At 43.5% G+C, this 26,107-nt stretch overlaps 2 protein-coding genes across 2 annotated transcripts in view; one reads left to right on the top strand and one right to left on the bottom strand.

The window, feature by feature from the left end:
* The first annotated feature begins 1,666 nt into the window (after positions 1-1,666).
* Positions 1,667-22,697, top strand: atp8b3 (ATPase phospholipid transporting 8B3). The gene is made up of 28 exons (XM_070960805.1): positions 1,667-1,691; positions 2,134-2,225; positions 2,358-2,471; positions 3,102-3,200; positions 3,832-3,893; positions 4,738-4,810; positions 5,057-5,127; positions 5,811-5,902; positions 6,036-6,194; positions 7,236-7,324; positions 7,414-7,607; positions 7,712-7,920; positions 8,929-8,960; positions 9,149-9,305; positions 9,710-9,898; positions 10,052-10,164; positions 10,865-11,032; positions 11,380-11,491; positions 11,631-11,706; positions 11,789-11,912; positions 13,291-13,477; positions 13,607-13,830; positions 13,938-14,021; positions 14,157-14,381; positions 15,294-15,432; positions 15,683-15,813; positions 16,281-16,424; positions 22,458-22,697. The coding sequence occupies exons 1-28, from the start codon at positions 1,667-1,669 to the stop codon at positions 22,695-22,697; spliced, it is 3,624 nt and encodes a 1,207-aa protein (XP_070816906.1).
* onecut3a (one cut homeobox 3a) overlaps positions 16,881-26,107 on the bottom strand; it is a 23,449-nt gene continuing 14,222 nt past the window's right edge. Inside the window, exon 2 of the mRNA XM_070961669.1 lies at positions 16,881-24,107. Coding sequence (XP_070817770.1) covers positions 23,815-24,107 — 293 coding nt within the window. The 3' untranslated portion in view covers positions 16,881-23,814. The remainder of the gene's footprint in view (positions 24,108-26,107) is intronic.

Here is a 26,107-nt window from a genome sequence, read left to right as displayed (position 1 = left end):
ATAAGGCAGAATGGTTAACTAAAGCCCATAAATAAATAGTTTGCGGCTTGAAATTTGACTTCAGGTGACTGTTAGTTTGAATAAAATTAATATTGTGAAAAATACACTAGTGTTTTCTTCAATGAGTGACTGTGCATAATTTAAGGACCGTTGAACTGAATAACAAAACTTTGAAAAGGAGAACATATGAATGAACTGCTCAGTGTTTCAATTGTCTGGAAATATTAAAATTAGTCTTACTGATTACTGAATACTTAATTAGTACAGCTATCATAACCATAAAATAAAAGAATCCAAGCCATACTTTATTATTTGTGGGCTTTTTTTTTTGGAAGCACACTGCTAATTAGCACCTTTTACTCATTTTAAATGACAACCACTCACTCTGTCTCAAATAAGAAAACATAGAACAGATTGGATGTAGAGCTTATTTAATTCATTTTGTATAAATTATAGAATATAAGAAAAAAAGATGAATATATATAGAGAGGAGATTGTGTGAGACAGAAAAAAATCAGAAGATGAGAACTGGACTTTGGTGCCTGAATGCTGAAGTTTTACTGCTTTCACATTCCTGTAAACCAATCCTCCCACTGTTGATATGAAGCAAATCAACAGTACCATATTGTAACAAAGACTTTCTGGGATACTGAAGGTTGTTTAAAAAGAAAAGGTTCACCCAGTTAGTATGTCTGGAATCTTAGTTTGTGGTAGTTTACTCCCAAAGACTAAACATGTTTCTGTTTTTTACAGTTTAATAGCTGCAGAAAATGAGATAAACAAAACAGAAATTTGATACACCCCTCCCCCATTCCTCTTTCTTTCCTCAGGTGAGGTGCACAGGGAATAAGGCGAGTGATACCGGAGCCTTCACCTAGGAGCGAGAGCAAGGCGGGGCTGGGAGCGTGTTACACCAGGATAAGCTGAAAGAGAAGCAAGGGGGATGGATGAAACAGGTGAGTGCTATGAAAAGCAGCTGAAGAGTGGTTATGAAAACAACCATGCTAATCTGTGGTCATAAGGGCTCCATGATTGATAGCTCAGTTATGTCATCAGGCCGTAAGTGCTATGCTATGCTCAAGGACAGTATTGGTAAACAATGCAGGTAAATGTTTGACTCGTCGTTGAGCTGCTGCTCATGATTTATCTTAACAACAACAAACAGGATTTCCTCTGTTTATTAATCTGTTGACAAACGTGGTCGAAGTACTGGTTGGTTAGCAACAGGTAATGATAAAGCATGTCATTTATTACACTTCTCGCACTGATTAATCTGTAAAATAATCCTTGCAGGTTTGACGCAGATGGTTGGATCTGAGGGGCATCGCTTCCCTTTCCCAGAATTGCTCATGCGGATTCCAGCAGAGTTGGTACACCTTTCAGCATTTCAACATACGGAAAACAAGCTGAGATTTGCCTAAAATTCACATTAGCAAGATAGGTATGGTTTGTAGAGCTGGTAGGGCAGTCTGTTTAGACCATCATCAGTGATTTGTATTATTTCCCATTGTACTGTGTTGTGGTGCATGGTAATGCAATGTAATGAGTTACAAGACTGATTAATGAATGTTAGAGGGTTACAGTTTCATTCATTCGTCGTCTCATCTCCTGTCTTGTCTTGTCTTGTAGCAGAACTGGAGCCTACAAACGTATGAGTGAGTCCAGCATGTCCAAGGAAGGAATTGAATCTGGTACGTCTCTTTCTTCTCCCTTTTCTTCGCCTTCTACTCGGTGTCTCTTTATCTCACTGTTTTAACTGACATTCAGAGGCAAATGCAGGTCAGTGTTGTTGAAATATTTGAAATGAAACACGCGATAATGTTCATATCACACCAATCAGTGTCATATGTAGCAGCCTGCATGAGATCTTTTATCTTTATTGAAATTTGCTACTAAAGGGGATCATGTTCAGCAGATGCTATCAGTGTCAGTTTTGCCTTCTGGAAGGTCTGAATGGGCGATGCAAGAATACCTGAGATGCCGCTAACACGACATACGCTGGCATATGAACACACACTTCACAGAAGCACGCGCAGGCACACATCCATCTGTTGTCTGCCGATGTAAATGATCCGTTAAGTCGTGTGTAAATGGTCTCTGAAGTGAAAAGTCAGCCTTATGTGTGTCTGACAGACCTCACATGGGAGGTGAGGGCAAACAGCCGCCAGTACCACAAACACAAACAGAAGAGATCCTTTCTGTGCTTCCGCTGGGGGCGATACGCGGTGAGTCAGTCACGCATGTGCTTCCTTCCCTCCACACCTAACCTAACACCTGTTGGCATGCTGATACATTGAGAAACGGGTTAATGTGTTGATATGTACATCTCCCTTGTGCTTCTCTCTGGTGGTTGCCAGGACAATTTGGTGCGCAGCTACAAGTACTCCCCCCTGACTTTCCTGCCCCTGACGCTGTTTGAACAGTTTCAGCGAGTGGCCAACCTCTACTTCCTCCTCATGATGGTGTTGCAGGTCAGATGAAGGGTCTCTCATGCTTTCAGTCTAGAGAATCTGACATGGTTTTGATATATTTTACAATATCCAGTGAAGCGTAGCCACTTGGAAGAGCAAAACGAATTAGTGCTTCAGAATTGTTTGACAAAATATGGTTTTCTTTAGATGTGCAGACGTCATAGGAATAACATGTTATGGCCCTTACATTGTAATCTACATATCCAGTTCCTCTACATTACATGTACCTAAGATCATGGTATGTTAGAAGCTATGTAGTGTGTTGAGATATCATTTGTATTCATGTTCATCATCAACATCTGTATAAAATTCATCATTTGTATGCAAAGGAGGGTAGACAAGCAAACGTTTATTTAATATATACACCTTATCTAAACTCAGTTGCCACCTTGGGGAGTCTTATTTAAGAAGAAGAGTCTTTAGTCTTTATTTTTCTCGTGTGGTTTAAAGAAATAACCTTAACTCAGGGTCCACTGCCTACCTTTTTCCAGGGCTTTCGATTGTTGGTCTGTTTTTTCAATTAAGTTCTTATTACTTGTGGAAGCTCTTTGTGTGTGCGTGTGATTTATCCAGTATGTGCGACTCTGTTTCCTCTTCCTCTTCATGTATCCATACGTGTGTGGTGTCCAGTGTGTCCCTGCCATCTCATCCATACCCTGGTACATCACCATCATGCCACTGCTCACCATACTCTTTATGAGAGGGCTGAAAGACCTTGCCAACGACATGGTGAGACCACCAATCACTCGCCCCTTGCCCCCCCCCCCCCCCCGGGAGGATGTGGGAGTACCCTCTCAGCAATGAATGCGCCCGCTCACACACAAATGCATGAGCTTAAACACAAATATACGACCTCACGCATGCATTTATGCACCCGACACTTAAGCATGCATGCACTCCTTTCTCTCCTTCATTGTCCTCATTGACTCCTTGTCCTCTCGTCACTGACAGAACCAGTCATCCCAGCAGCATTAATTTTCTTTCCTATCATTAAAGCTTCTCCTTTTAAACGCAGGCGTGATGTTTTGCATGGAGAATTCTCTGGTTAAGTGCATCACTGAGTTACGGTCGTTAACAGCTCTGGGTGAAATGCTTGCTTGACCCCTCTCTATTGACTAATCATTTAGTGGAGGGTGTAAATCTCCCAGCTGGTGTCACTGTAGAGCCCCGTAATGGTGTTTCTCCTTTCTCCTTTCTCCTGTTCAACCTTTCATGGCCACCCTCATTCCCTCTCACACACTCCCTGTCCATCACTCTTTTCCTCCATCCTTGTCACGCTTCTGAAATCTCTTTTCTCCTCTCTCCTTCCCTTTTTCGCCCTCTCACTCTCTCTCTCTCTTCTTCTTCTTCTGTGGTTCAGGCAAGGAGACGCAGTGATTCAAAGATTAACTCCCGACCCTGTGATGTACTCATCTCACAGAGGTGAGGACAAAGACAGTAGGTTATTCTCTCCGGACTCAGTTCCCGTTCCAGTCTGAAACTGCCCTCTAATGAAGCTCTAATGAAGTGTGAATGAGTGAATCCCTAGATGGTCCCTTTGTGCATTAGAGCAGGAAAAAAAAAAATCACAGCATTTTGCGCACCTGTCGCAAGACAAGACCTATGAGCAGCCTCTTGACGACATCTTCCCCTGTCTTCAGAGATACTTTTGCTTCAGTCTGTTTCCGAGACTTTTACATTCCCCTGTGGACTGATAGACTGCTTGTCATTTCAGTTTTATTAGCGTTTGCACACTATCCTCCAAAGTGTGGTAACTGTATGAGACATGCAATAAAGAAAAATTAATACCGCATTGTTTTTTAGCACCAACACAGAGTGAGTCAGTTAAAGGCCTTGCCAGACATTTTTTGCTGCAATGTAAACTACTGGCATACTCACATATATAAAGACTCATAAAAAAGTTTACTTCTGGGTGGAAAGGATTTCTAAATAAGTGTTCCTGAACTCATCACAATTGGAAATGTAAGCCTGCCCTGCTTAGACAACATTAATACCTTGATGTAGTTGCGTGGTCATGGTTTGTGTATTAAAAGACAATTATTTTTGGAAATTCCAGTCCTATATTTCAAAAATTGATAGTGTATTGTGTTTGTATTACTGATTGTGTCTTGAATACGAAATCTAGTAAAATATTACTATACAAAAAGGGGAAATCAAAGTTGTTTGCTTGTGTGGTAGCATTGCATATTTAGGAGATTTGTGACCAGCAAATTCTATGAAATTTCAGCATATCAAAGCCATTGATTATTTCTGTGCTCTGTCTCAGTTTCAGCACAGCACAGTGGAAGGATCTGTTAGTGGGAGACGTGCTGCGGATCCACAAAGACCAAGTCATCCCTGTGAGATTTTATAAAAAGCAGAGATTAACAGCAACGTGGAAAACAAAGTGTCTGATTGATGATTGTTGCACAAGCAGAATAACATGGCATTAGATCCTTAGTAGCATATTTCTATGAAATTTTGACAGAATGTAGCAGCTACATTTTGAGATATTTTACATGATCAGTAGCTTTTTTGGATGTACAGTAACTTTCCACTTATCTGTGTCTCTTTTATTTTTGTATTTTCTCTCTCTTTCTTCCCAGGCTGACCTTCTCCTCCTGTGTAGTTCAGAGCCTCACAGTCTGTGTTATGTGGAGACAGCAGATATTGATGGGTAAGAAACACAATCAATCTTATTCTGATGAATAATTCTTTGAAAATTCGTCATATGGTCACATAGACATGTTTGTGTTGTATGTATCGACTTTGTGATGATTATACTTGTAATAGTAGTGCATTTCTGCAATATATTAAATGAACTGCGTCATGAAAAATACGAAAACCGTATGAGACATATAATAGTAAAAATGGTGGCACGAATACAAAGTTAATAAGGTTTAGGATGTGATTTTGAAGGTGATATTGATTTTAGTGGCCCAGGCTCTGTAGCTATGGGGCCATGACAGCAAAACTTCACAGGTCTGAAATAATTTCAACACTTCAGCACACAGATGTGGTACAGTTAGGATCAATGAAAAAAGTGGTGTGCGCAGTGTGATTTCAAACCAGTTAGAACCAGTTAGAGGTAAATTATTTATTTATTATTTATTATTTATTACAGAATGAAGACCTTTTAATGAGTTTGTGTGTTTGAGAGAAAAGCTGAAATTAAATTCTTTGTACTACTTAACAATATTGAAATCTCATTCTGGTTCTCCACTAAAGAAATGAATATTGCATAAGTCTCTCTGTGCCTACCAGCTGCATACTGTCTTGACTTATTATTATTATTTCTGATGAATGGATCAACTGCTTAGTGCTGATTTAACTTGTAAGTGTGGTTTATTTTTCGTACAGAGAGACTAACCTCAAGTACCGGCAGGCGCTCAGTGCTACGCACAATGAGCTGACCTCTCACCCCTCAGAGGAAGCACTTGCTGCCTTTGATGGTGAATAAATGTTTTTTTTAAATGCAAATTCAGACATGCTCATTTTAAAGTTGAGCAGAAATACACGAGGAGACTTTAAACAGAATTGCATACTTGTCTTAAGTGAGAGAAAATGAAACCTTGCGTTTTACAGGTGTCGTGCTCTGCGAGGAGCCCAACAATCACCTGTACACCTTCAGAGGCAGGCTGCACTGGGGAGGAGAGTGTCTCCTGCTGGACAACGAGCACATCCTACTGAGGGGAACAGTCCTACGCAACACAGAGTTTGCCTACGGCTTGGCTATATACACTGGTATACGTACAGAAATTTATTCAGTTTGGGAAAGGGGATATCAACATTGATTTCTGTGGATTTTCTATGCCCGCCGGATGTTACCGAGGGGTAGGATGATACAGTTTTTGTCCATGGCAAGCCAAACTGGGCTGTTGAGTCTAAAGATTACAAATGAAGCCCTGATATATGGCTGAATGCCTCATAGAGGTGAAAGATAACAGATAAAAACTACTGCAAAATGTTGTTGTGTCCACATATCCTCATTTCACCTTCTCCTGTGGCCTCCACTTGTTTCAATGACAAATTTTACTATGTGGAATACATTATACTGCTAATTATGGACAGTACTTAACTCTTCCAGCTGCGTCTTAAATGTGGGTCTGTTAACGTCTGGCAGATTACTGGCTCCTCTCTCTTTTAAGTGATCATTGATCGGATATTACTGGACCAGGCGGAGGTGTCATGGATCTCGCTGCTATGACCCTTTCAGTTCTGGTAAAGCAGATCAATAGATCAAATTCTTCCAGAGATGGGTTTTATGCCATTCATCAGAGCCTGTCTATTGGTGTGAACCCAAGTTCAGCATGATTATAACTCCTACCCTCTTGACACACCCCTGACACATCACAGACTACTTTGAATTATGCATAATCGAGGTTGACATCTTGTTGTTGGAGTGAGACTTGGTCGGAAACACTTTCCATCCTTGAACAGTTTGGAGATACGGCACACACTCTCAGTATTTGTCATTTTTACACACATGCAGCTCAACGTCCTTCAGCAGTCTATGTGAGAATGAGACAACATCACTGGAAAACATAATGTGATACTTTATTGATCCCTGCAAGGGAAATTCTCTCTTCCCACTGACCTCTTGGCAGCGGGGTCAGGCACCTCCGGAACTAGTAGGGATTCAGCATCTTGCTCAAGGGCACGTCAGCAGATACTTACTGACACGAGGGCTTGAACTTTCACCCTCTGGCTGCAGGATGGACTCCCAACTTCGTTCGGCCAGGCCGTCGCGGTGGTAGCATTTAACAGTTGTCTGTTCTGTACCAGGAGCGGACACTAAGATCCTGAGGAACTGCGGGAAACTCAGGCTGAAGACTACTCAAATGGAAAAAGTTTTCAACAAAGTGGTGATCGGGGTGAGTGGGTAAAGGGCGGTCGGATGACAAGTGTGAAGCATCTTGTGGAGTTATTATAAACTATGTGTGTCTGTACTCTCGATCTCTAGATAGTCCTGTTTGTCCTGCTGGCAGCTCTGCTCTTTGCCATCGGCAGTGGCGTGTTTTCAAGTTGGGTCATGAGGCACTCAAAGGTTCTGTCTCCTCTGGTGGATGACGGCAACCCCGTTTACACGGGGTTCCTCACCTACTGGAACTACATCATCCTGCTCAGCCCGGCCATGCCCATAACTCTCTACATCACGTTAGTCCCGTCTGCAACACTGCACTCATTTGAGGGAAGGAAGGAAGGTGGAAATACACCTGTGTTTGCGTGTATGCTCTCTTACTGTGTCTGTGTGCTCACAGGTTTGAGCTAATCCACACGGTCCACAGCCTGTTTATTGGCTGGGATTTGGAGATGTATTGTCAGCAGGGAGACGCACCAGCCCAGGCGAGGAATACCTCACTGAGCGAGGAGCTTGGCCAAGTGGGATACCTGCTGAGTGACAAAACTGGAACACTAACCCAGAACCGCCTGCTCTTCAGACAATGCTGCATAGCTGGGCAGATTTATGGTAATAATAAGCTGAAACCATCTCATGATTTTCCACCTGATGAACTGATTTTCTACAGTAAATATTAAAATTTCTACGTGATATTGTAATTATCATTCTTTCATTTCATTCCAATGCAGCCCTTCCAGTTCAAGTATCGTTATCTTTTTCAAGTATCTTTATCTGACCTCACTCTGAGCGAGTAGCTGGAAATTAAAATTCCAACCACTCACAGACTTTTGAACCACCTCACCCTCTGCCCAGGCCAAAAAATAAACAAGTAAATACATAAATTTGGCTTTTTTTTCTCCTTTTTTTGTTTTGCCTCACTTTCAGCAGGCTGTACATCAAATTATGAATGCTACATGCTCTCAAATGCATCTTTAGAGGTCATTAAGCTTCTTTAATTTATTCATCATTGTCATTCAGCTTAGCAGACATGTCAGGAAGTAGTTGACTGTGAAGTTAAGACAGCTATTTCAATTCTTTCTCTTTCCTTTTTCTTAAATCCTCAAATTATAGTTATTATACAATTCAGTCAAAAAATGTTTTAAATTATAAACAAAGTATAAAATTGCTAACCACTCAAGAGTGTGTGTTTGGCACTTGATTGTCCAACAGTTCAGTCTTTGTCCGAGGACGTGTGAAGTTACAGCACTGAATCGTGTCTAATCAATGCAGTAATATGCTTTTAAACATGACTTTATATAGCACAGTTTGATTATCACCATCCAATGGGGAACAAAGATTCATCTGGGGAAGTGACTTCACATAAAGCTTGGCTGAGACCACAGGAGACACTTAGCCTCTTGTCCATCTACTAAATATTTAACACCGGCTCTGCCCACTGATGGCAAACTGTAATTGAAACCTTGTCAGAATCACATCAACCATATGTCGAATGTCTGAGCCACTTCCTGGTTCAGCCCACGTGTCTTTTCTTTTCCTTTCTGCATCAAATCATGTACTTTACCTCCATTTCACATGCTTTTGAAAATGGTTAAATACGATACTTTCCTGCTCTCACAGGCGATGCATCTGTCCAGGCAGAGGACACAGAGGTACCATATAATTACTCTCAAATATCCATCTTTAAAGTGCATTTTGTTGTTCACCGCTTCCTTGCATATTTCCAGCTTAATTCAAAGGTACTGTCTTATCTATATTAGCCGCAGTTGCAGCTCTGTATGATCAAGGTCAATGCACAGTAACATTTGCTGCAGCATGTTTTTCCCCTGTGTGTGTGCAGCCCATGGACTTGAGCTGGAATCCGTACTCCCGTGGTGGTCTGTACATGTCGGCTCCCAGCCTGGTGGACAAGCTCAGAGGACAGCAGTGTCCGCTCAGCAGACAGTTCCTCACAGCGCTGTCTTTATGTCACACCGTCATGGCAGAGTGGAACGAAGGTTTTGTGTGTATTTTTGTGATTCAGATCAAAGTAGATCAGTTCTCATTCTGGATCTGATGAAACTGTTAAACCACAGCTTACACTTCAGAGAACACTGGTTTGTTTTTGATGAAATCTCAGTGTGTGATTTGTGTTTTTGCTATGTTTTTGTATAACGCTGATCGACCTGATGGGTGTGCTACAATTAAAGGTCAGATATTGATTTGAGACACTTTTTGTCTAATGTTGACAAAACTTGGAAAGATTATGCATTTTTGCCAGTTATTTTCTAACCACTGACTCCCTGTTCTGAATCTGATATAATAACATATATCAATAGTTACCGACTGACAAAATGAGCCACTCATGGAGGACAGGATAGCATGTTTACTTCCACCGTGTGTGTTAACCGCATTCCTCCAGAGGCTCCAGTTTACCAGGCTGCATCCCCAGATGAGGAGGCTCTTGTCAGTGCAGCCAGGGAGCTGGGCTGGGTCTTTCTTTCCAGGACAAGAGACTTTATTGTTGTCTCCGAGCTCGGTGTTGTTCGCCAGTATCAGCTGCTGGCACTGCTTGACTTTACCAGCCAGAGAAGACGAATGTCTGTACTGGGTGAGAGAGGCCGTCTAAATACACACATCTTCAGCCTGACAATCTCTCGTAATTGTTTGCACCACCTCACTCTTTTTGCACGTATGCCAAGTTCTCCTATGTCAACTTCTGTTCTGGATATATTATCTATACTGGTTATGTTTTTTCTTTCAGTGCGGGAGCCAGAGGGTGGGTTAAAGCTGTACTGTAAAGGGGCAGACATAGTGATCCTGGAGAGACTGCAGAAGGACTTTCCACATCAGGAAAGCATTGAAAGAGCCTTGGAGGTGAACTGGAGTTTCTACTGAACCATTAGTGTGTGCTATTACGGAGCCAACTATTTATATGAGACTCTGAGTATGATGTAGGATGGGAATGTCTTCAGTTTTGCAGGTTTTTCAATTAAGAATTTAATTTGAAGGTGGCGCTTGATGAAAAGTCAGAGAATCAAACTTAGTAGATGTGAATCTTCAGGGGCACATGAGTGTGTGAATTTCATGGCAATCCACGAAAACATTTCACTCCAAACACAAATGTCAAAGCCACGGTGGCGCTTGGTGAAAAGTCACCTGGATTCACCCTCAGTGTTTCATGAATATCTGCACCAAATTGAATGGCAGTCCATCCAGTAGTTGCCAACAGACTGACGATGCCATCCCTACAGCCATGCCGCTAGCATGGCTAAAATTGGTTAAAACATGTACTTTAAAGACCATCTTTGTACATCTTGCTTTATTGTTATCAATTCAGGTCATCAACACATGTACACACTGTATTGAGGTTTTCAGAGTAGCTATGGACTGGTTGAATGTTCTTGATCAATAATCAGTAGTTTTCAAGAAAGGCCCACGTTCTCTTGCGTAAGTGCTGTTATCTCTGAAGTGTTTGTCTCACGTTGTCTTTGTCAATGCTTCACTTCTGCCTGAACGTTCACTCAGTAAATAGTGTGCAGCCTATCAAATAATGTGTTAACTTATCTTCTGTCAGTTGTTTGCCCAGGCCTGTCTGAGGACTTTGTGTGTTGCGGTTCGATCTGTTCCTGAGGCATCATGGGAGCAGTGGAGTAAAACTCTGGTCCAGTCTGCTGCCATGGCGACCCATAACCGCGACACACTGCTGGAAAAGCTGTATGATCAGATGGAGAGAGAGCTGCAGGTGGGCTCTTCCTCAGTGTGATATTTCCGTCTTTATATCAGTATTCCATTTTAAGTGGTGTAGCTGTTACTTGATACAGTATGACCTATACAGACAACTCCTTAATACAAGCTTGTGCTTGATGGTTTCTGCCCTTAATGTGTCGATAAAGTATGTTTCATGTGTGTGGAAAACAGAGTAGTTCTTTAAGAAACAAGAATCCTTATTTCCAAGCGACTTTAAACCCTTTGAGGATGAACGTCACTCCTATCACCTCTTTGTCTCCTTGATACAGTCATGCCACAGTCTAATAAATCCAATATTTTGTAAGAATGCTATAAACACAGGGTAACTTTCATGTTTTGTAGCTTCTAGGAGTGACAGCGATAGAGGACCGGCTTCAGGACGAAGTTCCTGAGACTATTGCTCGGCTTCAACAGGCTGGGCTTAAAGTATGGGTACTGACAGGGGATAAAAAAGGTATTGTGATATATTGTGGCAGGACATGGGAATGGTACCATTTTGAATGCTGTGCTGTAGCTACATGAAAATGAAGTCTCACTGTGGTGTCTGTCTTTTCCTCCTCTCTTTCCTGCTCCCTTGTTCTTTGCCCTTGTAGAGACCGCAGTGAATATTGGATACTCTTGCAAACTACTGGATCCTGATACCAGATTACTGGAATGGCAGGAGCTGAGGTTAGCAATGATAAAAATACACAAACACACACATGCACACGCTCACACCATCTCATTGATCTTTGTGTGTTTGGTCCTGCAGACAGATACTCCAGTCCGCAGACCCACTGGTCAGCTTCTGCAAGGCCAGACAGACCGAGCTGTGGGCTGTAGACAAGGAAGGGGCTGGAGCAAAGACTGCAGTGGTCCTCACTGGACCCGAGCTGGTAAACACTGGACACACAGGGAAATAGGTTGCTCTTATAGTTTAAATGGCCAAATAGCTGCCATATAGTTTACAGATGACTCTGTACCATAAAATGTTGCATTATTAATGTGAAAGACAGCACAGTGGAAAGTGGAAATGAGTTGCTTTGCAACTGCTCTACGATGTAATTAAGTGGCAGTCTCCAAAGACTTCAGTCCTGGTTGATTTGGGGACACCTGTAGGTACTACAGCAAATGTGGTTTATTACTACAGGTCACATAACAAAAAAAACAATTGTTGTATTAATAAATAATTCAAGAAACTATTGGCCTTTTTCCATCATTCTGTGAGCAAATGTTATCTGATTTTATGCTGCACACGGCATGAGTCAGACAGCAGGGCTCAGTGAAACTGAAAGGAGTCTGTTGCCTTGCTGAGGAGTTGGAGGTGTGCAGCCTGTCACCTGCAGCTCTTCATCCAACAGCTCACTTCAGCTTCTCCTCCTTGTTCCATTACTGCCTGCTATATTTCCAACTGATCCACCGTCAAAAAATGTCAGTACTTTTATTGTGAAGCTGGGGCAATAGAAATGCATGAGCAATTAACTTAAAGCATTTTTTTTCTGGGAATGTCAAGGCCTACACCCTTCTTCATAATACTGCAAATAAATAAATAGTGCAATACTTTTATCAGTGGACTCTAGGCTCAATCACCACCAATGTCTGTCATTCTTGTCAGATATTGATTGAAATGAAAATTCTTCAACTTTAAATTTGCAATAATTTATTTTTTGGCCATTTGAGTCAGCAGAAACAAACTGTAAACACAACGCCTAGCTGGTGATTCAAAGTCCAAAATTCACTCTCCTTTTAGCTCTGTTTTTGGTCTCTACCAATGAATGAGAAAACTCCACCGTTAGCTGAAATGCTAAATCCTCCACTATGTTCACCAGCTAGTCGGCAGCTGTGTCTGTTTGCTGTTTGCTGCTGAGCAGGTAGTGCACAATTGGTTTTTAGAGTTTTTCCCCTGAAAACAGCAGCCTGCTGCATCTGAAAACAATGCTGATGAGAATGGTGAGACTGAACCAAACAGTAAAATAATGGTGGGCTGAAAAACTCTGGAAAACTGCAGAGGTGACAAATGTTTGTGGATTCGTCTCTGCAAACAGGCCCCTTCATATTACAGGCATTTGATCCATTGTTGCTATAAACAAATTGATTATAGCAGCTTTAAAAAAATATTTGCTGCCAGAGCTAAATTGCCCTAAAACAAGATTTCTTCAGTGAGATGTCAAAGCTGTCAGCAGAGATTAACTGACACCCAAAAGCAAAGGTCCATTAGAAGTTAGGGCCATTTTATATGAATAGAAACTGAGTAGTTTAATGGTTGTTCTCCAGGCAGAGTTCATCCAGAGACCAGACTTGGGGGCCACGTTCATGAGCCTGGCACAAGAGTGCCAGACGGTGTTATGCTGTCGTGTCACACCTGGACAGAAGGCTGACATCGTCACGTTGGTCAGGAAACACACAAGCTCAGTCACCATGTCCATCGGGGACGGTGCCAACGATGTAAACATGATCAAGAGTGAGTCAGGATAAATGAAGATGGCAGAGTGTGTTTGTTGTTCTAAAGAGTAGACAAAACCTACTAATTAATGTAGCGTGCTTTCTTCGATCCCTGTCTGTTCTTACTGATGTCTCTCCCCAACACCAGCGGCTCATATTGGTGTTGGAATAGCAGGAGTGGAAGGAGGTCAGGCAGTGCAGAATGCAGACTTCGGATTGTCCCAGTTCAGATTTCTGCAGAGGCTGCTGCTGGTCCATGGCCGCTGGTCCTACAGGCGCGTTTCGCTCTTCTTGCGCTACTTCCTGTTTAAGACCTGCAGCTTTGCTCTCGTGCAACTATGGTTTGGTTTGTTCAGTGGCTTCAGTGCTCAGGTTAGACGCACATGGATGAAACTCAGTGACATACAGAATTCATGAACTGAGGTTGAACATGGAGAAAACATCCTGCGTTTATTCCACTGTCTGTTTCTGTCTTGCAGTCTGTGTATGAGCCGTGGTTCATCGCTTTGTACACTATCATCTACACGGCCTTCCCCATTATGCTTGTGGCCTTCTTTGAACAGGTGAGATTGGCGGCGGATGTTCTTGTTAACTCAATCGTCATATTTTGATATTTGATCATCAGTACTTGCATCAGTTCATTTTCATGAGAACATGCGTGGGTGTGGGTTCATAACACCTGCCTCTTTGTGTTGCAGGACGTGAGTGCAGAAAGCAGCCTGAAATGGCCGGAGCTGTACAAGTGTGGACAGAGACAGGAGCTCTCCAGCCCACTCATGCTGTCCCTGTCACTCCTGTATGCTTTCTACTCATCGCTTGTTCTCTTCTTCATCCCGTTTGGAGTCTTCTACAACACAGCCTTTGACCAGCAGACCATGGCATTCACTGTCGCCATGGCAGCCGTGTTCACTGCCACCATTGAGGTCAGGACACTTTCCGTAAATGCAAGTGAAGTACAGAAACTTGTAATCGCAAGTCAAGAATTAATGCAATAAACAGAAGAGGGATGTTTGAAATTATTGTTATTGCAGTATCAAAAAATATTACACCCTCTATGAAATGATAATGAACGACTGATGTCACAATATGATGGTGTTATTTCGCAGACCTGTGCATTCAACAGAGCAATTACTTCCCGTTTCATCAAAATGTAGCAAGGCTATTTAGATACACACAAAAATATTTTTAGCTCTACACTTTATCAGATTTTTTTTTTTAAGTGCAGGGATAGCAGCCAAGAATGACAAAATGATTCAGTTGTCCATGTCAGTTGTCAACATTTCTCCCTTTCTAAAGGTTTTTTCTTAAGTTGTGTCTGTTCCACCTTGGCGGATGAAAAATTGTGTTCTATTCTTGCCTGCTCTATCCTTGTTTGTTCTGTTCTAATGTATTGCCTGCTCTATTCTGTTCTATCCTATTCTGTCCTATTTTTTCCATTCTTTTCTGCTTTGTTCTGTTTGTTTCTGTGCTTTACCACTTATTCTATTCTTGTCTATCCTTGTCTGTTCTGTTCTGTCCTATTTTTCCTTTTTATTCTGCATTTTCCCTTGTCCAATCCTCTATTTTGCTCTGCTATGCCACTTATTCTGTTCTTTTCTGCTGTTTTTACTCTATTCTGGCAGAGGAGTATTTACCTGTGTTGTGTTAGTCAGTTGGTTTTCACAGTTACTGTTGAAAGCCTTTAGAGAGGTTCACCAATACAGTGAAGCCCACATGAGCTGTGCTGTCACATTCTTCTTGATTCTTTTTGATTTTTTTGTACCATTTTCTTGCTGATAGCTGCTGTGCTGTATATCTAGCTGTACATTTCTCCTGTGATTGTTTCTGTCTTTCAGGTTGTCTTGGTGACCAAATACTGGACGAAGTTCAATATAGCAGCTCTGTGTGTCTCTTTGGCATTTTTCTTCATCTGCTCCAGGATCACCCACAGCACCCGCCTGTTTCAGTCATCACCCAGCGACTATAACTTTATCGGTACACTTCCTCTTATCTCAGCGTCACTTGAGTGACGTCGCTCCTGGCTGTGGACATTTCAACATCCATTACTGCAGGGAACTGCTGGATTTGATTCATGTGGAGACAAATAGCATCAAAACAACAGTATAAGAAAACATACAACCAGGCTCGAAAAGTCAATTTTAACGATTGTTTAATGGGGTTCAGCTGATGATGTGTCATCATTCCTGTGAACAGGTGTGATTGCCCTGCGTGTCTTTTCCATCAGGTGTCTCTGAAAAGGCCTTTGTCGATCCAGTGGTCTGGCTCACAGCTCTGCTCACTTCCTGGACAGCCGTTTTGCCCTCAGTGACCGCCCGCGCTCTCAATGTCATCCTCACTGTCCATGACAAACACAAGGTGAGACATCTGCACGAAAACGGAAAAAATAATTGAGACAGTAAGAAAAAAATAAAGAATAGGTGGAGTATCCTTTGTACTTCCCTCTCAACCTTTTTCCCAACTATTCAAGACTTGTACAGCTCCATAAAATGTCTCCAAACGAGCTGCAGCCTCTTTACGCAGTGATGATTCTGCAGATGTGTACATGCCTCTGAGTTCTGACAGGAAAATGTGCTCACTGCTGTTGACGAAAGAAAAAAAAACAATCCACATGAGCACTATGTCAAAGTGATACTGTTAGGTTGCTGTTTTTTGTTATTTTGGAAGCTGAGCTAGTGTACTGACCATTTTTCTTAAATCTCAGATGGCGTGAGTTGTTGTTTCCCTTTCACCAAGTTCTTGAGGCTTTTACTTCTCTGAAAACAAGAGCATGAACAGTAACGGTAAAAGGTCACTGATGTCACTCCCTCCTGGCTGCGACGCAGGTCCACATTGCATCCTCTCAGCCAGTGGAGCTGAGGTCAAAACTGAGGAGGGGAACGTCCGTTCGCCGCTCCTCTTTCGCCCTCTCTCAGGGAGCCGAGCCTGGACATTTCATCACTTCAGGGACCTGCATCCCAGCGCCGGTGGTGGGTTTGTAGGACGGTGACTGCAAGCAATAACTGTACTGACTCACATGGGTAAAGTCACATGAAGGACAATACTGATGCTCCAAATGGCTCATGAATAACACCTGATTTTAGGTTTTGATATGGGAATGTGGTCACATAGATTGTTACTGTAACATAGAACTGAGAGATGATTCACCATATACTTCAAACTACTACGACTTTTTGTGGGTAGAGCCTGGACTCATCTTTTATATAGTTACTGTTTTCCAATAAAGTAAATTATATAATGCACAAAATATATTATGAGCTATAAATCTTGTTTATTGTTGTTACGTAGGCAGTTTACCTCTGCTTGAATGTCTCTGATCGTGGTTGTCTGAGACTGTTGTGGAAAAAAATCAAATTTCCATCTGCCTGGGTGGGAGGGGATTTCCTTTGAAGATCAAGCCAAACACAATAAACGCACAGCACCGCTTTGTTTTACAATTGTTTTATTTGTTAATTTATTTCAAAACACGCAATTTTACCCATATTATCCTTTTAAGTTTTTATTTTTCTGTAACAGTTATTACTCAGATTTTTTACCTTCTCAGAAGTCTCAACTAGAGTGAAACTAAAAGTCCTCCACAGGCTCTCCGGCTTCTGCAGTGGGAGGGGGGAAAAGAGGCTTTCTGACCAGACGTCGTGAGTGGGTTTATCCCTCGTTTCTGTGTGGGTGGAGGTGTGTGTGTGGGAGTTTACACCAGGGTGCGTATATGTGTGTGTGTGTGTGTGCGCACGTGTGTATGTTTAAGTGCAATAGGTGGAATGTCCACATGGCCGGTAAATCACAGGACCCGTAGAGCAGCCCAGAGAGCTGAACATTGTCTTCTAGGTTTGGTAGCCAGATTGTCATACCTCTGATTTCATCTTTGGTTTCAGCAAACACTCTCAAAAGGCAGACTCACCCTCTCCAGCATGTGCCTGTGTCTGTTTGTGTGTCTGTCTGTCTGTACGAGTGCAATATAAGCCACCATCTCCAGACGACTTTGTAAACTTAAGTAAATACAATGTAAGTGTCTTTGCATTGATTGTGGCCCTTCCTTGGCGCTGGGGACAAAGACAGTCAAACATTGTAGTACGATGGAGCCATGAGCGGGGAGGATCAGCTTGCAAACATCAACATGGACTCCATTTTGATGTCAATGGCAGTTTGGGGCATTTATGTAAAGCTGTACGACATCAGTCTGGTGAAACATGGGGTGCTGTAGTGCTCTTCTCTCCCCAGCCACTCTCTACTGTACCCTGAGTGACTGGGGGGGTTACTCTGCCCGCTCTGGGCTCAGGGGAGGGGCGGGAGGGTGGGAAAAGGTCATGGAAGTGTGAGCGGGAGTGTTTAAATGTGGAGGGGAGGGAGGGGAGGTTGAGGGTTGTACACTCTGACCCAGCAGCAACGATTAAGATTGGGGGGGTCAGGTGTTTGCATAGTTCTCTGTGCAAAAGCCACCAACCGGAGCCATTTTTTATTCCTCGCGGCTGGTTACATCATCATTAGATTAGCAGGAAGTTGTGGTGGGTGATGGGAAATATGGTCTCTGCACCACAGGTCTTGTTTTCTACTCCTGCAGTGCACTACGTCGTGGCAGTTGGAACGCAGGAGGGTGAAAAGTGACGGGGGATGAAGAGGGGAGTGAATTTAAAATGCGGCATGGGTTTTGGTTTGGAGCGTTGCGGAAGTCATGTGGAGTTGGATCGGTCAGATTTGGTGGGATGGATGACGCTTTGGAGAGTGGGAGAGGTGGTGGGGCCGTCGTTTGGCAGTCGGGCATTACAGCTCGTCCAGCAACTCAGAGAGCCTCTTTTCCCCTGATTTTGTTCTTCTGTCCTCCCCTTCCTCCTCCCCACTGGCCTGCCCTCTCTCTACCTTTTTTCTTGTTTTGAAACTGATTGTCTTCTACCATCACAAAGACACTTGGTTCTGATTGATTAACAGGTAACAGAAGAGGGAGAGCACAGTGTGACTGGGGGTGTCTACATCAGTCCCATTGGCAACCTTCGATCCCACGGTGAAACGACACACACATCTGCTGTTTGACAGCAAACGCTGGCGACGTTTCGGGTCGGATTGTCAGTTGCCAGATGGTACTGCGTTGGTTGGTCGGTCAGTCAGTAAGAAATGGTTTCAAATTTTCGCATGACAAATATTGCAACCCATAGTAAAGGAACATAAAAAAGAAACACTTTGTCTTCCACATAGGTACAAATGAGCACACATACACAGGTTGAAGAAAAGCATGTAGACAGACATACAGGTATATTCAAGGCCGCTCAGGCCTGCGTGTGTCCCTCTGATTAACTCCAAGTAAACAGCCCGTCTTTGGAAAAGCAAGACACACATTTCAGGACCCGAGCGAGGACCACAAGCTGAGGAATGAAGATTGAATGCTATTGATTGGGAGGAGAGGAGTTTGACCTCCCCCAGCACACACTGCCCCCTACTGTCTGGATTTATATACATCAAAGAAACATGGGGAAAGGGGAAGGGTTGCAACAACACATGCACACAACCAGTGAATCCAACAGTGACGGAAATTCTAAAAACAAGGACCCCTCCAACGCCTAAAACCCAAATCCTCCCACCCCATTTTTTTTGTTTTGTTAACCAAAATATCCCCCACCCTTTCTCCACCCACTCCCAAGTCTTTCCATCCTTCTCCTCTCCCCACAAAATCACAGGTCATTCCTGTTGGTTTCTATACAGTTATACAATATCCATGCACAAAAGAAAAAAGCGCACCTTCTTTTCAATAGGAGGTGCTGGTCTTTAATATTCTAAGAACATCAGGAGCACTTGAACACACCCAGGAACCTTCAAAAGTAACTGTGAAATTGTTTTTGTTTTTTTTTTTCTTTTTTTTTTCAGAGAAAAGACAACTTAAAGGCAGAAGAAAGCTAACAATGAGTAAAAGGTTATTCCTCCTTTGGTTTAACATCAAATTTTTGGTTTAGAATTCAGCCCAAATCCCGTTTTTGTAATTTCTTTCTTTGTGTTTTTTCTTCTTCTTTTTTTCCCCCCTTAAATGTACCCGCCTTGGAGAGAGCTTTGAACTAAACATCTGACGTGAGTAGCTCTGGCCCCTCTCTCTCTAGTCTAGCCTTCTCTTCTGTCTCTTCTTTTCTCATGTAACCCTCCACAGAAACATTCACAATGTCTTTTCCTTTATGAAAACAGTAAGTACATGCCGTAGCAAAAACAAACAAGAGAACGTACGAGAAAAATGAGCAAACAAATAAAAGGAATTTAACAGTATAAAGCTTCAAGTCACAAGTTCCAAAACTAACTATCATAGTATCATAGTTTCATAATCATTGTTATCATTAGCAGTATTATTTTCAGTCTAAATTACATAAAGTTTACATGAAAGGTTTTTGAGGTATTTCAGAATTAATTGTCAACACACGCCTACCGAGTCTTAGCACTAGCCAGGGGGAGAGGTCGACTGGACAGACGAGGTGGAGGGAGGAGAGAATTTGTGTCTATTAACTGTCAGTGAGTCTTCCACACTTAACTAGTGCAGCCTCTGTGCTTGCACGCAGTGGAGAGAGAGAGAGAAAGAGAGAGAGAGAGAGACATTTAGTGGTAAGATTTTACATCTGCAGCCCTCCGAGCGCTGAGAGCCTCGGCCTTTCTACCCCCCTCTTGCTCTGTTACACAAAAATATCTCTGATGCGAGAGAGGTAAAGTGGCTGAGAGTCTGAGCGCACCGGGCGGAGGGGGAAAAAAAAAAACAAGGCTGTGAGCTACTAGAAGATCAACGATACAGTAACAAAGACTGACAGATTAAGGAGTAACATATAATTTTGTTTCAAATAAATAGTGTATAGAAAATGTTTTATAGACTTTCTACATGATAAAGTGCTTGTATTCTAGTGTATCAAGATGGAAAGTCAATATGGGAGAAAATGCTGACACAGCCCCCACTCTGTGTCCCTCTCTTTGGCCCCCCTTTCTGTCCATCCAATTATGGGTGCATTGTCTGAATGTGAGCGCATGTTTGTAAATGGGTGTGCAGCTATATGCATGCACCCGCATTGATGTGTGTGTGTGTGTGCGTGTGCGTGTGTGTGTCCAGTGCAGTCCCACCCGTGGTTGAAGGGAAAAGGCACTCAACTCTGTCTGCAAGGCAGCCACCTCCTCCTATGTGGCACGATGCAGTCCGACTGCGCTGTTAGTACAAACGTGTGTGTGTGTGTGTGTGTGTGTGTGTGTGTGTGTGTGTGTAATATCGTCAGTGTAATGTCTGTTACGGTTGTGGGCAAAGAGGGGGGGGATTTTTTTTTCTTTCTTTTTTCTTTTTTTTTCTTTTTTTGGTTTTTGTTTTGTATGTCCCCCTAGGCAGTTTGGGACCGGTAGGCTGCAGTATCTTTGGTATTAGTGGCGGTTTCACAAACCACTCAGCTTAGTGAGGTAGCCACATTGGTTCTCACTACAAACAAATGTCATTTTGTCAGCCTAATACCTAGAGCTGAATCTAGCTATTTACCTATGCTCACTGAACTGTATACCACAAATCGATTTTAGCTCATCATCCTTTGGCGACGTTAACTCACTGCTTACAGCAACGTGAAGTTAGTCAGTACCTCTCAATCAGCTCCTCTGCAATGACCATCTCTTATCTAATCTGCACCGCTAATCTGACTACATTGTTGGAAATGCTACAGTTGCATCTTAAGACCATACAGATAACTATTGAGTCCCAAGCTTTTCCCCCCACCCACCCTCCAATAAAACACACTGAATCAGCCAGGACATTTGGAGGTCATGTTTTGTCCCCCTCCGTTTTACCCCATTCTTGGGGCTCATCTTAAAGGGGGCTGAGAGTACCACAGTTCTGACATGAAATGCCAAAAGAGAGAGAGCGTCCGTCATTTATTCTTCTCTTCAGCAGCTCCCTGTTTTTCTTTTTTTCTCTTTCTCATGGTAAATGTCTCGTCCGAGTCTATATTCACACAGAATGCAAACAAAAAAAGAAAAAAAGTACATCCTTTATTGGCCTCGGTCCTTGCATCCCTCTTTTTTTTCCTTTTAAAAAGTCCTTCCTTTTTTGTTTTTGATTTATCAACAAGGTGCCTTACTTATGCACAACAGAGCACAATAGTAACAAGAAATAGAAACTTTGTGTCTATGGTACTAATTAAATACCCGCATCAATATAGAGAGGAAGAGAGAAAGAGAGGGGGCAATGGGGTTAGAGGGATAGAGGAGGTAGAGAACCAAAGATAGAATGAGAGATTTTTCTTCTGCTTCAAAATGTGTCCAGTTATGTGTTGGAGACATTTTCTTTTGTATTTGTAACACATACTGTATGTGTGGTATCTTTGTCATTTGAGGTTTGGTTATTGTATGCCTTAAAATCTGATTCTTTTTTCATCGTTTTACTAAAAAAGTATATTTTACTTCAGTTAAAAGCTGATTGTTGGCTGCTATGGCACACACCGCCCGTCGTCAGTGGGCGCACTGTAGCTGTGTGTGAACCCTAGTACCATATTCTTTGATTCGCATTAAGGCAGTAAGCATTGGCACTAATTATTGTAGCATTTTGACAGCGGAGTGTGGTGGTTAGCTTCGGGTTAGCTACTGATAACCCTTGTGTGGGAATAACCAGGAGATTTGGTTTGAATCACATCTGCTGAGAGCCTTTTTTTGCAAACAGATGGGATGGAAGAATGGAAGAATGATCTGACAAAATATGAAGCCTCCCAAATAATGTAAATTAAACCCCCACTGCACCTCAAATGTGTCTGCTCTTTTTACTGTCTCGTCCTTTTCTGCCCTCTCTTTGTATAATTTCTGTACTTGTATTTTGTGGATTCTTCAAGATTTGGATTGGCTAAATAAATCCCTGCCTTTGCTAAATCCCTGCGTTTTCAGCATTCAGTTTAACCATCCCCCTCCTCTGGCTTCACCAGTGCTGGTTGGATGAGGAACAACAATAGGATAATGGTTAGCTATTGATCTGCCTTCAAAGAGCTGTGAGGGCCTGAATGTGTTGTGCCATGACTTCTCCTCAGCATCTAGTGGCTCTTCCCTCCCTCTCCTCCACTCTGAGCCCCATTGCTCAGCTGGATGCAGGTCTCTGCTATCGACAGCAGGGGGCACTGTTGCTCTGCCAGCACAGGCAGGACCAGGGAGGGAGAGGTGTGCTGCTGCTGCTGCTGCTGCTGCTGCTGCTGCTGCTGCTGCTGCTGCTGCTGCTGCTGCTGCTGCTGCTGCTGCTGCTGCTGCTGCTGCTGCTGCTGCTGCTGCTATGAGGCCTTTGTGTCCCCATCTCCAGTGGGTTCCATGTGCTCCTCTTACATTCTGCTTTTCATATGCAGCTGTAATGTAGTTGGCTGGATGCCCGAGCGTGTTGTTGTCGCTTGGTTCTCAGTTATTGATCAGAGGAAAAGCTCCCAGCAGAACAAAGAGCTTGTCCAGACATCTCACCCGCCTCTCCTGTTGGTCAGAGAAACACAGACTCTAGGCTCAGGCTAAGAGTAACAATGACATGTCTCCCTACAGGCCTCCAACATCTGTGCAAAAAATATAGACCTGGGCCTGGAAGACCTGAGTATCTACTGCCGAGCGTCTTGAGTTTCACCTTCAGGAGGGGTCAAGGCCCCGCTCTCTCTGTCTGCATCGATTCATTTTTCAATTCATTAGTTTGCCGTATGATCGGGCTGAGCTGCTCTCTGAAATGGCTGGCCATCAGGGAATACCTTTGGCCGAGGAATGAAGGAGACTACAGGAGGAGGGGGAGGTAGAGGCGGAGAATTGGAAAGCCTTGTTGTTTTTTTCATAGGCTGCGTTGTTTTCTTTATGACGGCCTTGTGTGTGCAGGATGGGGCTTGGATAATAAGGCTATGTGCTGTTCTGTTGTCAGATTTATTGCCGTTCTTTTCGCCCTTGTTGCTTCCGTGTGCCGGCGTAGAGGGGATGAGAGGGAGGCTAAAGAGGCAGACACAAAGGAGGTGAGTTGGGAGAAAAAGCAGAATCAGTGGCTACTTGGGTGGTGAAGGAGGCCGGCATATATGTCTGGTACCGTCCAACAAAAACATCAAATCTTTGGTGTCTCTTTACTTTGTCAGATGCCAAAAAAATGATTTTCTTTCAAAAAAGACAGAATCAATGATTGTCCTTATGTGAGCAATGCAGAGTGGACCTGACTGCGCCGTTCACCTTTAGATTATGCTTGTTTCAGGTGAGCGCTTGAAATTCTGACTGACAAAAAAGATGATTGCATGGCACAAAGGATTTTTTTCAGGCAGAGGACACATTCAGACGGTCCAGGCCAGGTACGGTTGTTATAGACAGGTTTCACAGCCAATTTCCCATGTTGCCTGTTGTTCCAACCTGGTTCCTCGGCCCTCTGAAGGTCCTCTCCTCCTCTCAGGCTTTGGAGAAAGTGGTGGCGGATGTGCCCGGCTGCCCGGGGCTGGCACCGTGGTCGTCGTGCCAGCGGTCCACACAGCGGCGGCGCGCATTCATAAAGAAGTTGCTGACAGTGCTGAGCTCCAGGCCGAGCTGCTGGGAGATGGTGATCTGCATTTCCTTGGATGGGCGCTTGTTCTCCTTGAAGATGGCGATGAGTGTGCGGCGCTGCAGGTCAGTGAAGACCAGACGCTGTTTCTTGGGCGCCGTGTTGCGGTCCTTGTGTTGCTCCTGTTCTTTGCGCTTGCAGGCTTGGTGTGGATGGCAGCGGTGGGAGGGATAGGGATGAGAGTGGGAGGCAAAGAGGGGAAAGAAAACACAAAGCAAGGTAAATATACAAAAGTGGAGTGTTTTCATGATTAAACAACAAAGGCAGAATGTGGAGGGAAGTGAAGTAACTAAATGTATCATTAGCCAATACTTAAACACATAAAACTAGTTTATACTACAGCAGAGATTCTACAGCTCCATCTCTATTGCCATATTAAAGTTGATTTAAAGCTAATCCATGCCTCCTGCCCAGTGGGAATATTCCTTCCATCCTGCAGAGTGCAGACAGGGAGCCAGCCTGCGGTGAGAGAAAGATGGGGTGAGGAAGGCGGGGTGGGGTGGGGGGGGACTGGCTGTTGCCTGCTAGCTGGAGACACTGCTGTTTGATTCAATATTAATGCAGTTTGAGTCGCAATGGGGGACTGAGTGACTGTTGCACAAAAGTAAGCATTTTGTGTGTGTGTCTGTGTGTGTGTGTCTGTGTGTGTGTGTGTGTGGAAATGAGAGATAGAGGAGGGGCAGATGCATGGAAAGAAAAGAACAGAAAAGGTGGAGGAGTAAGACAAAGTGTGTGCATGTGTGTGTGTGTGTGCATAAGAGCCAAAGAGAGGAGCTGAGAGGAGGAGGGAGGGGCAGCGAGTGAAGGAGAAAGAGAGATATTGACCGACTTTGCTGTAGGAATTGGGGGGTTCTCTGTAGGGACTGAGGTCAGAATCCCCCCCAGCAGGTCTACAGTCTGCTACTTCAAACATAGCCCACTGGAGCCCACTCTATTGAGCTCTGAGAGGGTATTTATAACCCACTGCCCCCCCCTCCCCTCCCCAAACACAAACACTCGAGAGGTGCATGCACCGGCTGCTACGAGCCCCTTCCCATACGCAGAGCAATTTTCAAAAGAAAACACACCGAGTGTACTCTTTTACGTTTGGGAGGGGGCGGTGGGCTTGTAGGCAGCAAACACAGAAATTAATAGTTAATAGAATGTTGTATTGTGGGTAAGTGTGTTGTAACTCAAAGTATTTGTAGGAGACGGGTGGAAAGCTGCAGACAGGCGCAGCGGAAAAAAAACGGCAGAAACGGCGCCCAGAGATGATGTAGCAGGAGTTGTGTTTGTCTGTGTGTGCGTGCGTGTGTGTGGGAGGTTAAGGCACCACCTCTGCAGCCACATGTTCCCCTGCTGGCTGAGGATCGAAGTTCTGCCAGAACGGACTGTGTGTCCCTCTCAGCTTCCCTACTGTCTCAATAAAACGGGAGCAAATTGGAGAGAGAAAGGGAGAGAAAGATGCCATCCCTGTGGGGTCTCCACCTGCTGCCGTCGGTATTGTTTGATACTTTCATACTCGCCTTCAATAATGTCTCACTCTCACGCTGTGTGTGTGTGTGTGTCTTGATGCATTTAAGGACAGACTTTTTTTTTTTTTTTATTATGTGCTACTTGCGTGTGCGCATGAGTGTGTGGATGTGTGTGTTTGGGAGGGGGAGGTTGTGATTATGCTGAAGTGGCTGGAGCCAAGCAGTGGCGCTGTGTGTCTAATTACAGTGGAACAGAGCCCATTGATCAGCCGTTGCAGTCCAATCTGTTTACTACAGATGTCTAACCTGCACACTGGCCCATCCATCATATTCATATTTCACATCAACACTGCAGCTGCATGTGTCACACAAATGCACACATGCTAATATGCCCCGTACAGATTTGTCTAAATGAATGCTTGTATGTACAGTATGTGTCACAGCAAATCTAATGCTTTATTATGGGATTAAAGGGTGAGGAAGAGGAGGAGGAGGATGTCACTCTTGTATTTTTCACATTGTCACTGTGACTTAAGTCTCAGTGGCTCAGATGCTACAGGACAGACCATTAAAGCTAAAGTCAGGCCTGCGTTCACTAAAATTATCATTTCTTGCACCTTTTATCGTCGTTCTTGCACCTTTTATCGTCTTTTTCTGAGTTTTTCTGAGTAATGAAGTTGCTCTAAAT

This window comes from Chaetodon trifascialis, chromosome 4 (assembly GCF_039877785.1).
Source record: "Chaetodon trifascialis isolate fChaTrf1 chromosome 4, fChaTrf1.hap1, whole genome shotgun sequence".
Taxonomy (NCBI): domain Eukaryota; kingdom Metazoa; phylum Chordata; class Actinopteri; order Chaetodontiformes; family Chaetodontidae; genus Chaetodon; species Chaetodon trifascialis.
Note: the sequence above shows the minus strand (reverse complement) of the source record. Positions and strands in the feature narration are given on the sequence as shown.